Below are 13,312 nucleotides of genomic sequence, written 5' to 3' on the forward strand. Positions count from 1 at the left end.
TGTAGAAGACGGTAGAGAGGCAATGGACTATTTTCTTTAGCGGAAGTAATACAATCGTTTTAAAATCAATGAAATCCTTTTTAAATCCTTTTTTTGTATCAAATCATTGATTTATTTGGTAAGAAGCCATTCAGTAAGTGGGATAATGTAGAGCGACGCCTCGTGTCGGGGTCCTGCATCACCCTGTTGGGATTGTATTTGCTATAAAGACCGGCTCGCTCTACATTATCCCTTACTGAAATAGCAGGGATGTCAGTTTAAGTTCTAAGGAGGCTCAACACTGTACCTGTCTGAGCAGTATCAGAATCAGTCTCTGTACTGCCGCTCCGCTCTAACCTCGGACTCTCACCATCCTCCTCTGTGGCCATGGTCCTTTGGATGTTCTGGTACCTGCAGAAACAACAAGTTGTCCTTTTACAGTAGTATAAAGATGGAAATTGTTTATTTCTTCGGCTTGTTAAATATATTACTGGGTAACCCTTCCTTTTACAGTCTGCTAATTACCAAGTTTTTACCTGGTAGTTACATAGTAACAATATTACATTATTAGGTAACTACCAGTGGTAATAAGTGACGATTAACTAACCCTAACCCATGGAACGCTTCAACCAACGCATGAAGTTCTAATGACCAAAACCTTAGCAGCGAAACATGGCTTAACGCAAATGACCATTGGGCTGCCTGAGGTTATTGTGGTAGCAATTCAAACTTGATTTGACGCAACAATTGACTTCAAGGACGCCCTACTGGCCGCCGTCTCGCTGCCCATGTTCAAACTATGCTGGGTAAAAGAAGAAGCCAGAAGAGACCACATTAAGTTCCTCCTCACGACGGACTGCCGCTGGAGTGTTCTCGTCAGAGGACAAAACCCTTGCTCTTTCTGTGAGCCGCTATCGGAGACGATAGCCCCCACAGGCCGGAGTGACAAACACAACAAAAGTAGGGTGAATCAGACATGCTGATTGATCAGGTTGATGTCTCATTTTGAGTCTTCTGTTGAGTCAGGTTAAATTCAGTTCAATTTATTTAATAGTGTTCTTCCTAAGTTTTCTGTTTTTCTCTTAAAAAAAACAAACATTTCCCCATCACTTATAGTTTCAATTCAACAGGTAGTCTGTGTTCATATCTGGGTGGTGATGGCGCAGTGGATAAGACACACCTTTGGTGTGGAAGATCTGGTTTCGATTCCCACTGTGATACATCAACCAACGTGTCCCTGAGCAAGACACTTAACCCATAGTTGTTCCAGAGGCGTGCAACCTCTGACATATATAGTAATTGTAAGTCGCTTTGGATAAAAGCGTCAGCTAAATGACATGTAATGTAATAATATCTCATTCATTTTTGCTGCCTTAGTTATAGTAATGTTGTTCCACTCTATTCTTCTGATTGTGTGATTAATAAATCCCTTCCATTTACTTATAAATGTGTCTGTCTGTCTTGTTCATGAGCAGAATTTGGGTCAATTTGTAGTTATGAACTTCCGGCATTCAATCTGAGACTGATAAAAATGCCATATTTATTGATTGGAATATTATTTGTGATTAAATTACATTTAGGTGTAATCATAGTTTAATCCATTTAATCTGAGCGCCTTCTGCTCTTAACAAGGTGGTGCCCCATTCACGAGTACAAATAATTATTTTGATTTATAAATTGGTTAAAAGACAATTTTTTTAATTAATACCCCATTCAATACATATGTAGTAAGCCATTGATTCACGCTACATTGTTTTTACAATTTCAATATGTTGTTAAATAAGAAAAATACCCATATAGTGCTTAAAAAGAAACACATGTGCTAGATCAGTTAAAATATTGATGTATTTTGTCAAATAACATTAGTGTTAGTATGCCAACACATGTCACATGATTTATAAAGGCTAGAGTGTCTACTATAATCATTATAGTTTGAGCTCTCTATATGTGTTGCCAGTCTGACCTCCTGTTGAGTTGTTCCATTTGCTGTGTGGATCCTGAGCGGGGGATGCCGGGGTTACACTTGCTGCTGTGGCTTGGTCTCTGCCAGGTTGTGGTCCGGTTCACATGGTCCACATAGAATACTCTGCCATGGCTGTCAATACGAGCTTCCCAGTCTGTGGCAACAGAGAGGTGGGGGAGAATTAGAAAATGTTATTAGCTAAGTTTCTATTCCACTGTTAAGAATGTGTTCGTCAATCACATAACTGTTAATTGGATGTAAACAAACCGTTTTCTGAATGTCTTTAACCCTAAAGACAAATGATTGTCTGATTGTCAACCAATATTCATAATATTTTCAACTTTTTGTTTCTATTGATCAGTTTAAAAAATGTACAAGATGTGAAGCTTCCTTTCAAAAGTACACAGTGGTGGCCCAAAGGTTAGAGATGCGAGCTTGTGACCGGGAGGTCACAAGCTCGCCTCTATTGGTCGGGAGACCGACAGGATAAAAAAATCTGGGTGGGGAAAGTGAAAGAACAGTGCTTGTCCCTCCCTCATTACCACCACTGAGGTGCCCTTGAGCAACCCAGTGGAGTGGCCGAACAGACTGTGGTTGTACTGGGCAGCTTCCAGGTATGAATGTGTAACTGTGTGAATGTGATCAGGGTGTTCCTGCAAAAGAGAGGCTGCCTCTCAGTGAACCTTCCCTGAATAAATAAAGGTTAAAAAAAACAAAAAAAACAATAGGACACATTGCATTATTTGTATACAAATAAAATGTACTTACAAATATTACAAATTATCATATAGCTATTGAGATACATCTAGGGACAGTAATTTGTGGTTCATTACCATTTACACTTAAACACAGTAGTTTAATAATATATGTATTTCCATTTCCCACTACTTTAATGCTGTAACATCATAAAACGAAGCCTGAGTGGGTAATTAATGCCTAAATGCATAGGCTGATGCCTGCCTTGAATTGCAAGGCCTTTCAGGTATTTTCTGACAAGCTGGTTAGTGGTAGGATCCAAACCTAAGGGGCAAATGATTGAGAAAACAAGTTTATCTCTCCATTTTGTAAAGAAAATAATCCGGTCTTGCAGTCTTCCGGTGTGGCGACCAATATGGTAACAGTTTATAAAGAGGTGACCAAACCGAACCCAATTACTCCATTGTCCTAAAAGTTATTTACTCGAGAGTGGTGTGTAAAATAAACATGGAAAAATGTACATAAGCACAAGTGACAAGTGGTGAGTGCATCACCCACTTTGTCACACCCATGTAGACATCCTATCTGAAAAAATGTTTGTATGACATCTATTCAAACGCCGCCACCCTAGCCATCTCACAAGCCCACTCTTGGATTGACGGCACCCCTTCGTTCCTGTATCCTCTTAAAAGAATCTGTCTGGCTATTATTAAACTAGTTTGGACCCAACTTCTTATGTGCTAATCTATTCTGCTTAGAATTGCTCCATCTCCTAGTACACTTGTAGGCACAACCAAGTCCTGAGATGCCTGGCAGCTGAACTGGAATCCAGAAAAACAACTATTAATGCCCTGGCCCACAATGTCCAGCCAACACTCCCGGCAAAAGTCCTTTCTCCGGGAGGGAGAGAAGAGATTCACAAATTCCCAACGACCAGATTCATGCCCACTGAGCGCTGCCAGGGACTGGAAGATGCTTGTCAATCTAGGCAGCAAGCTCACCTTGCCCCCGGAAATTGCCAGCACCAACCTGTCTTCATCGTTGAGCTGACAGACCCCTGGAAAGATGCAGTAGATGAGCTCCATGAACGTAAAAGACTACGATATTACAACCTTGCAACAGAGGCTGAACATTGAGGCTGGAACGCCAAGCAGTTGAGGTGGGATGCAGGGGATTTGTGGCCAATTCTACAGAAAAACTTCTGAGGGAGCTGGGAGTCAAAAGACAGGCAAACAGGACATAAACAAAGGTTCTAGCAGAGGCTGCTGAAAGAAGCAGCCACTGGTTGTGGCTGAAGAGAAAGGATCCCTCCTGGGCCAACGGTTAACCACCAATAGAGGCCAATAGTGGCTCTGGGACATACACCCAGGTCTGATCAACCTGTGATGGGCCTGCCTCAGAAGAGGGTGTATTGTGAGTAAAAGGCCAAAACACCAAATTACGCTGGGGTGCACAACTGAAGATGTGTTCCAGTTAACATCCAATGGTGGTCAACAGCGCCCCTATGTCAGGATAGCCAGGCCAACTAAGGTTGGTTCTTAAGGGATTGTAACACCTAGTCCTACAAACCAATCCTGGGCTGAATAGAATCTGGGTCCCTGCAATCCGACCTAGGTTATCATCTATCCCAGTCCAAAATTCCTGGAACTTATCACACGACCATAGGACATGAAGTAATTGGCCATCTTTTGTCTTAAAAAAAAAAAATCACAGGATATGTCTTGCGCACTGATGAAAAAAACATGTATTGTCTTTTCCAGATTTGTTCAAAATTCTCTAAATATCCACCAAGCCCAGAGTCTTACAAATCCTCTGTAGTGTGAGAGAGACTCTGGGGGCCCTGAGTTCTGCAACCCCATTGTAGTCCAGAACTCAGTCCACTATCAAGTTAAAATTCCCCCCAGAACAATATTTTGGTTCCCTAAAGGTTGTAATTTCCTCACCAAATCTATAAAAAAAACAAAAAACTGATAATTTACGTTAGGAGCATATATATTAGCCAGAATTAGTTCTTGCCCTTGTATTTCAGCCAGCACAATAACTCATCCAGAATTATCCCAAATTAGTTTCATTAAAACAAATTGCAAGTTTGCTATTTAATATAGCAACCCCCCTACTCCTGCTAAATCCCACATCATGAAACACATATCCCACCCGTGATCCACACAATTTTTCAGATACCACAGCCGACATGCGTTTCCTGCAAAAATACCACACCATGTTTGTTTCTTTTAGGCCTGGACATAATCTTCCTCCTCTTGATGGTATTCCTAAGCTTATTAACATTCCAGGTGGAGAAACGCTTAAGTTAGACGACATAACGGTTACTTGTAATAAACACGATGTTTATTCAGTTAAAACTTTTATTAGGTACACAGTTAGCTAGAACTCATGTGTCCACCATCTTCAACACACAAACTGATACACCTACCACGCATGCGCTAACCTGCACACACCGGAAAGTACCTTCTGCTGTAGTGAACAGTGTAGAGGGGAAATAACATGTTAACAATCTCCCTATACTTTAAACAAACAAGAGAATATAAAGAAATATATATATTTAGAAAAGCTTATAACAATGGCCATAGCTATTACAACTTAAAAATAAAACTGTTGTTGCATATGCAAATACAATGTTCAGCGCTTTTAAATGTCCTTTTGTTCTTAGCTTTGTGTCCATAGTCATTAAATGAGCTTTCAATAGCACCACAGTCCCTCACTGAGTGCTTTTAACACCTCTTACCTTTTTGGTAAGACAGTCAGCGAGTTGAGTTTTTGTGTCTGACCAGAGCACTTTCTTTATCTTCTTACTCCGTATGAGCTCCTTAATGCTGCTCATTTCCAGCCTTAGTCTTTTTTCAGTGACCTGTTTTGTTGACTTAAGGGCATCAAACAGAGAGTGATTGTCTGTCACACAGTCCAACGGAGGAGCATTAAGTTCAGCATTTCCACTTGTGAGCTCAGAAAAGAGGGTAGCCAGAAAAATAACATCATCTATTCCATCTGACATGGCCAGTTTCCCCTGCCAGATTACTCCTCACCACACGTCTAATTCTCTTAGATTGCCAACAGAGAGGAGAAAACTTTCCTCCTTCTCCCATGAGACCAATCAATGTACCCCCCTGTGTACCCCCATCAGGGAGATTTCCAAGAGGAGCATCACTGAAAACGATAACGTGTAGAGCATCACTGTTTCCCAAATGCTGAAACCTGAGAGACAACTTTTCAGATTTAAGCTTTCTGAGGACCTTATTTGTCTCATGAATAGACTGGACTGTAGCATCTTTTATATTGGACGCTAAGTTGCTTGCATCAAACATAATGTCTGGTCTGGTTTGTTTTGTAACACATAGTATCTGCCCTATTTTTGACCTAAGCTGCTCTTTTTCAGTCTTATTAAGAGAGGCATCTCTCTGCACTGCACGTGCTGTTTGCAGCTGGATAGGCTGTAGGTTTTCAATGTAACTATGCTGATGTACACGGACTACACCATTATTACTAACAAAGTCCATTCCCACATAGCAGAATTTTTTACGTTCCTCACGCCCAACATGGAACTCAGACTTTAGCATGGGGATCACTTCAGTTGAGTGTTGAAGTTTTCTAAGCCTGCCCAAAGAAAGTCATCAACATGACCTGCGAGTACTCCAGTCACTTTACATTGTTCATCCAACCAATAAAATACTGCTGGATCTACTTGAGACATTTTGCCACCTGTATTCAGCATTATTTCTTTCACCTTGTTGTACCAATACAGTGATGCATCTGCAAGGCCATAGACACATTTCTTTAGTTTCCATAGAATATTTTCCTTTCCTGCTTCGGGGGGACATAGATTTCTCTGGACAACTGCATGCCCTGTAAGAAAGCAGACTTAATGTCCATATAATGGACTTGCCACTTATTTTGACATATTACTGCTAATAATAGCCTGAGAGATGCAGAAGCACAGGTTGGGGAATCTTTCTGCAACTCGTGAATATTAAGCTCTTCAAAACCCCTGGCTATGAGTCGTGCTTTTGGCACTATACCATTAGGAGTTTCTTTGAGACTACAGAGCCACCTGGTAGATACACACTTTTGACCTGCATCATCAACTTCCTCAACATTGTTTTTGTACCAATTCATTATTTCGTCCCGTTTGGCTGCATCAAATGAAATGTCTTTTGTTATGAGTACATCAGTCTCCATTTCAGATTCAATGTTAAGATTATTAACCCTTGACATATCAACTGACTTCTTTTGCCCATCACTGCCATCAGGTTCAACATGTTGTAGATTAAACCAGTTTTTGTGCCTTCCAGAAACCTTGCCTAAAACCGTGGCTCTCTGTAGACGACCATCATCAGGTTTCATAAATGTTACAGTCTGTCCTGTTTTTAACTTTACACCAGCAGAAGAGACAGAGTTACCACAAACATTGTGATCTGTTTCAGTTTGTGTTATTGTAGGATGAAACACATCGCCTGTATTCTTCCCCCTGTCACTGTTGTTGCCCTGTTTGCTGTCTGTGTTTTCTTCACTATCTGAGCTTTCTGCTACATTGTTTAAGCTGCCTATGTTGCTTGCTGCCTCTCAGCTGTCTTGCACAGTTGGCTTATCCTGAGATTCCTGTGTGTTTACCTTACAGAGCCTGGATTTGTGCACTCTAACTAGAATCTCCCCATGTCTTACAAATACAACAGCTCCATCCTGACCAATAACTATCCCTGGTCCACTTCCACTCTGGACAGTCTGCTCTTTTGTAATAGACCTTGTCTCCTGTCACATACATTTAATCTGTGGGCCTGAGCTGCTTACGTATTGCCCTTCTTATCCGCTCAGAAGACTCTGCTTCTGTGAATGTAAAGCTGAAATGTGTTCTCCTACTCTAGCACTCATGGTAGTACCCTCTAGAATGGTTTTTATATAGCGCTTTTCTAGTCTTAACGACTACTCAAAGCGCTTTAACATAGTACAGGAACCATTCACCATTCACACACATTCACACACTGTGGCCGAGGCTGCCGTACAAGGTGCCACCTGCTCATCAGATAAACACTCACACACATTTACACTCCAATGGCGCAGCATGGCAACTCGCGGTTCAGTGTCTTGCCCAAGGACACTTCGACATTCCGAATGGCAGGCGACCGCTCTACCGCTGAGCCACTGGCAGCCCCTAGAGCAGGTCATTTATCAACTAACAGAGATGGAAGGATAGGATTCCGTCCAAACACTAATGGATATGGACTGTAGCCCTGAACATTCAACATACTGTTCTTAGCCATGATAGCCCAGTCAAGGGCAGTGTGCCAGTCACATCCATTCTCTCGTTTGACCTTCTGGATGATCTCGGTTAGTGTTTGGTTATGTCTCTCGAGTAGTCCGTTGCTCCAGGGACTGTATCCTGCTGTTGTTTTTGTCTCAATGTTAAAGTTTTCAGCCATGTCTCTGATCTCTTCGTTGTTGAATTCTCCACCATTGTCACTGTACAGCCCTCTGGGGGGCGCCATGTACACTAATCCAAGTGTGAATGAATGAGTTCACAATTTCAGATGACTTCTTTGTTTTCACAATGTTTCCAGCGCTGAAACGTGTGAAGTGGTCAATGATGTGAAGATACCATAAACCTGGTTCCAACTCATGCAGATGGCCATGGCCACTGTCTCGTTATATTCCGAAGCTAAGGGCAACCCCACAGCAGGTTTTGGCTTTGTCTTTCTGTACTTCTGGCATACATCACAGTCATATACTATTTGTTGTAACACAGTAAAGCATCATTTGTCCTTATTTCCTGAACTGTGAATGAGCCTCTGTAGTCTGTCTGCTGACGCATGACCAAACTGTTTATGGACTTTGCGTTTCTCATCTGGAGACATATTTTCTGTTACTGTTAGGACTTTCTCTTCAGTTGGACCTTTTTTACTTTCTCTGTCTCTGATGTAGACACAGTAATGTCCAGAACTAGTGAATTCAAGAGGTATGGATTGTTTGAACATCACTGCACTGTCCTTTTCCATTTCCAAAATGGTCCCTTCCTTTTTAAGGGACGTTTTACTCAGCAGGAGTGGAATGTCAACCTTGACAACTTCAGTTTCAATTTGGTATTTTGTCAGTCCTATTTCAGCTTGTAGTTTCACATTTTTGTGGAATATACCAAATTGCCATCTCCGAACCAAAATGGTCTGCAACTGGGAGTTTCTGTTTGCATCAATCGGTTCACTTGATCTTGGGTGAGGTCATCAATATAGCTTTCCAGCCATTTATCCCCACACACAGTACGGGTACAGGCAATAATGTGTCAATAATCGCAGATCCCAATGATTCAGTCATAAATATCTCAGCGTCTAGACTACAGACTCTGTACTACATTTAACAATTCTTTATTAAACACTAAATATTAAATTTAAATAATAATATATAATTAATAAATTATATATATCTATATGGCTATCTGCCACATGGTGAGTAAATGTTTGTCTTCATTTTTTTAAGGTGCAGCTACTTTCTTCTGCTCCTCTGCTGTCTGCATGTCGGCGGAGCTTCGTGGGGGCGGGCCGACACACGCACACACACAAACACTGGCGTGCACACCAGACGCCAGCCACCGCAACACTTCGGTTTACTGATAGCTATCGTTTACCTCAGGCTAAGTAATCAGCTAGTAAGTGGCGATTTTTGTCAGCCAGTCTTCCAAAAGATAGAACAATGAAGTTAAATGTTAACCGATCATTAACCGTTGACCGACAAGCAGGTAACAGAGTCTCAGTTCACCATCCAGGAGGCTCTGACACACAGTGTCCGCGGACAGCTGTAGGCTTGTACCAGTTAATGTTCTGTGCATTGTCGGACACATGCAGCCACTTTCCTGAAACCGCTTGCGAGACTGACACAAGTCCATAGCAGCGTGTATGTCCGAGCCTGTCTCCACCGCCTCAACCTGCAGGTTGTCAACTGTGTGGTTTGGAATTCATTTTTCCCGCAGCACTTTGCAGTTAAGGCGGCAGGCGGCCGCCTTAACTGCAAAGTGCTGTGGGAAACCCTGGGCTTCATATGCGTGGTCCTTTTCCTCCTTTAGGAACACGCCGTCCAGCTTTGCAAACAACGTTTCCATACCGTCTTCACTGTCTAAATGTTCCGCGGGTATTTCCTTCGCTGTTTCACGGGATGTCCCCTCAAGCCCCAAGGCAACAGCAAGGGCTTGTTTCTTTTCGTCGAGGTCGGTAATCCTCGTCCAGATATTGACTTCATTTTTCCAACACTCGTATTGCCTGGCTTCATCAAACTTCAGCAGAACTTTATAACTAGCTGCCATCCTTCAACCATCCTCTGCTACCAATGTTACTTGTAATAAACATGTTTATTCAGTTCAAACTTTTATTAGGTACACAGCTAGCTAGGACTCACGTGTCCACCATCTTCAACACACAAACTGATACACCTACCACGCATGCGCTAACCTGCACACACCGGAAAGTACCTTCTGCCGTAGTGAACAGTGTACAGGGGAAATAACATGTTAACAATAAATAATTTCACAGCTATCTTCTGAGCACATAACAAATACATAGTGGTGATGAGTAAACACAACTTAACTCGCCTGGGGCACCAAAATGGCTAGGGCTGGCACTGACACCATCCCTGAAGCACACAAACTGCTATTCAGTGCTTCTAATGGGAGATGTGTGTTCAACATAACACGCCAAAGCACGAACTGGGCATAGCAGATGTAATTTTGCCTCGTTGCATGGTGTGAACGACAAAAAGCATCCAGCTGAATAACCCTCGACCTGAACAAACTCCTTAAGTTCTTGGGAACAAAGGATGGATTCCGTCTGGGAGTAGCCACGCTGCGGTCACCATGGAGCAGCAAGCAACTGGGGTGCACCGACGGGGCGGTCAGTTCAGGCTTGCTGACCCAAATGCCGTTGGTAAAGGAGGCAGCAGGACAATTACCATAATTGGTAACATTTTATAATAACTGCACAATATGAAGCATTAGTAAAAATTAATTATTTATAAAGCATTGCTCCTATATTAATACACACATGCTTATATTATAAATGCTTTATTCTTGATTAATAAGCTAATTTTATAAATGATGAATTCACCATTTCTAAATTAATGTTTATTACAACGCAGTTTATGAGTTGTCAATGTATCTTAAGATCATTTAGAAAGTGTAAGTAAATGGTTTACAAACTATGTAGTATGTACATTTATGCATGCATTTATACATATAATGACGTAGATATGCACTAATGGTTAGTGAGTGTTTTAAAAAATGTTTTAGAAACACTTATAAATGCAATTCATGGTTAATCCAGGTAGTTACTAGTTTTGTGTGACCTCATTTAAAGTGAGGAACACTTAATAAGACAGCCAGTCATGATTAGTTAAAATAGTTGGAAAGCATTTACTAGTTTTTAAGTGTTTTTATGAAATTCAACTAAATCCTATATTTTAAACATTTGAGAGTAGCAGTGCCGATCTAGTAGTCTGGCTATCACCAGACCAAGTTAAATCTTTTAAGATTGAACATTAGTCTGGGGAGTCTGCACTGTATTTTCTACTGAGGTTATAGTTCAAATGACTCTGTACGCAATTGGATAGTCGTTCAACCAATCAGACCAACGATCCGGGTGACGTAGCAGCGACAGCGGCATCAGCAGGTTGCTGCGCTTCAGTGGCCGCCATGTTGAATGTAAACAAAAAGCTGCTTGCCGTCGCTTCTCTATCGTCATCGCCAATAGCGCACCAGGTGGATAAGGCAGTTTGTGATTGGTCCCCGCAGGAGAGAAAAACTTACAGGTTTCCAGCCTGAGCTGCAGGGCAAAATCAAATCGGCGGCAGATCGAGCTGGGTTTACCCAATCTACCGATCTAGGCCATTGACTTACTTTAAAAAGGATGAATCCATCATTCATAAAGCATGAAAATAGTCATTACACATATTTAAGATGGGCTTATTTATCAAGAAGTAAAACATTTATAACTGTTTATAAATAACATACAAATGAGTATTAATATATGTCGATGAGGATATGTAGGATTAATGTAGATACATAGTAATGTATGATGAATTCAATATTTACTGATACTTACCTAATGCTTCATAGTGTGTAGTTAATATAATGTTACCCGGTATTTAAGTAAAGCTACAAGAGTCCTAATAAGCAGTTGGTCAGCCCAGATCAGGATGATCTAAAAGACTGTACTCTGAGTACACACACCAACAACAGTTATCAGCTAATGACTCTGCTTCAGTTTGGAAGGGCTTTACAGATAACCAACTAAACTTAGCACAAAAACTAAGGACATTTGCGTTTGGTAGATTATTTCTCTGTGGTAACAATGCTTTTTGGCAATAAATCTTATACTGTTGGAAAGACGGTTTAATTCCCTTTCAAATGGTGCCCCATTTGTAAGGAACATGCATTTTTGGGATGAGCAGCAAAGCTGAGTATGTGGATTGCGCCCATGAAAAATTTGCCCAATCTTCTCTGCCAATGCCAAACAGCTTATTCTGCCATTGACTCGTTTGGATGATTGAAGTTTGAAGAAACAAGACATATTGGCAATTTAACAATTTATTCATTTCACAAACAGGAGCCTCAGTAGCGTGTGGAAGAACCATACACAGCCACAACAGCCTGGCACCTCCTCCTCATGCTGGTCACCAGCCTGGTCATACACTGCTGTGGGATGGCATCCCATTCTTCAACCAGCATTTGTCGCAAGTCAGCCAACGTGGTTGTGTTGGTCACTCTGGCACCAACAGCACGCCCAAGCTGATTCCACAAGTGTTCAACGGGTTGAGGTCAGGACTGCTGGCAGGTCATTCCATCCTCTCCACTCCCACATTCTGGAGGTAGTCTCTGATAAACCCCATTCTGGAGGTAGTCTCTGATAAACCCCGCCCTGTGGGGGCGAGCGTTGTCATCTTGGAGGATAGAGTTCAGTCCCAGACTGAGGAGATATGGGATTGCCACTGGTTGCAGAATCTCATCTCTACAGGTGCTGGTCATATAATTAGAATATCATGAAAAAGTTGATTTATTTCAGTAATTCCATTCAAAAAGTGAAATTTGTATATTATATTCATTCATCACACACAGAGTGATATATTTCAAATGTTCATTTCTTTTAATTGTGATGATTATAACTGTCAACTAATGAAAATCCCAAATTCAGTATCTCTGAAAATTTGAATATTACTTAAGACCAATACAAAAAAGGATTTTTAGAAATGTTGGCCAACTGAAAAGTATGAACATGAAAAGTATGAGCATGTACAGCACTCAATATTTAGTTTGGGGTCCTTTTGCCTGAATTACTGCAGCAATGCGGCTTGGCATGGAGTCGATCAGTCTGTGCACTGCTCAGGTGTTATGAGACCCCAGGTTGCTCTGATAGTGGCCTTCAGCTCTTCTGCATTGTTGGGTCTGGTGCATCGCATCTTCCTCTTCACAATACCCCATAGATTTTCTATAGGGTTAAGATCAGGCGAGTTTGCTGGCCAATTAAGAACAGGGATACCATGGTCGTTAAACCAGGTACTGGTAGCTTTGGCACTGTGTGCAGGTGCCAAGTCCTGTTGGAAAATGAAATCTGCATCTCTATAAAGTTGGTCAGCAGCAGGAAGCATGAAGTGCTCTAAAACTTCCTGGTAGACGGCTGTGTTGAACCTGGA

At 41.6% G+C, this 13,312-nt stretch overlaps 1 protein-coding gene across 1 annotated transcript in view; it reads right to left on the reverse strand.

The window, feature by feature from the left end:
* The window catches only part of hecw1a (HECT, C2 and WW domain containing E3 ubiquitin protein ligase 1a), an 85,784-nt gene that overhangs the window by 23,679 nt on the left and 48,793 nt on the right, over nt 1-13,312 (reverse strand). Inside the window, exons 12-13 of the mRNA XM_078281051.1 lie at nt 1,943-2,096; nt 287-390 (exon numbers count right to left, since the gene is read on the reverse strand). Coding sequence (XP_078137177.1) covers nt 287-390; nt 1,943-2,096 — 258 coding nt within the window. The remainder of the gene's footprint in view (nt 1-286; nt 391-1,942; nt 2,097-13,312) is intronic.

The sequence above is a fragment of the Sander vitreus genome, chromosome 22 (assembly GCF_031162955.1).
Source record: "Sander vitreus isolate 19-12246 chromosome 22, sanVit1, whole genome shotgun sequence".
NCBI lineage: Eukaryota > Metazoa > Chordata > Actinopteri > Perciformes > Percidae > Sander > Sander vitreus.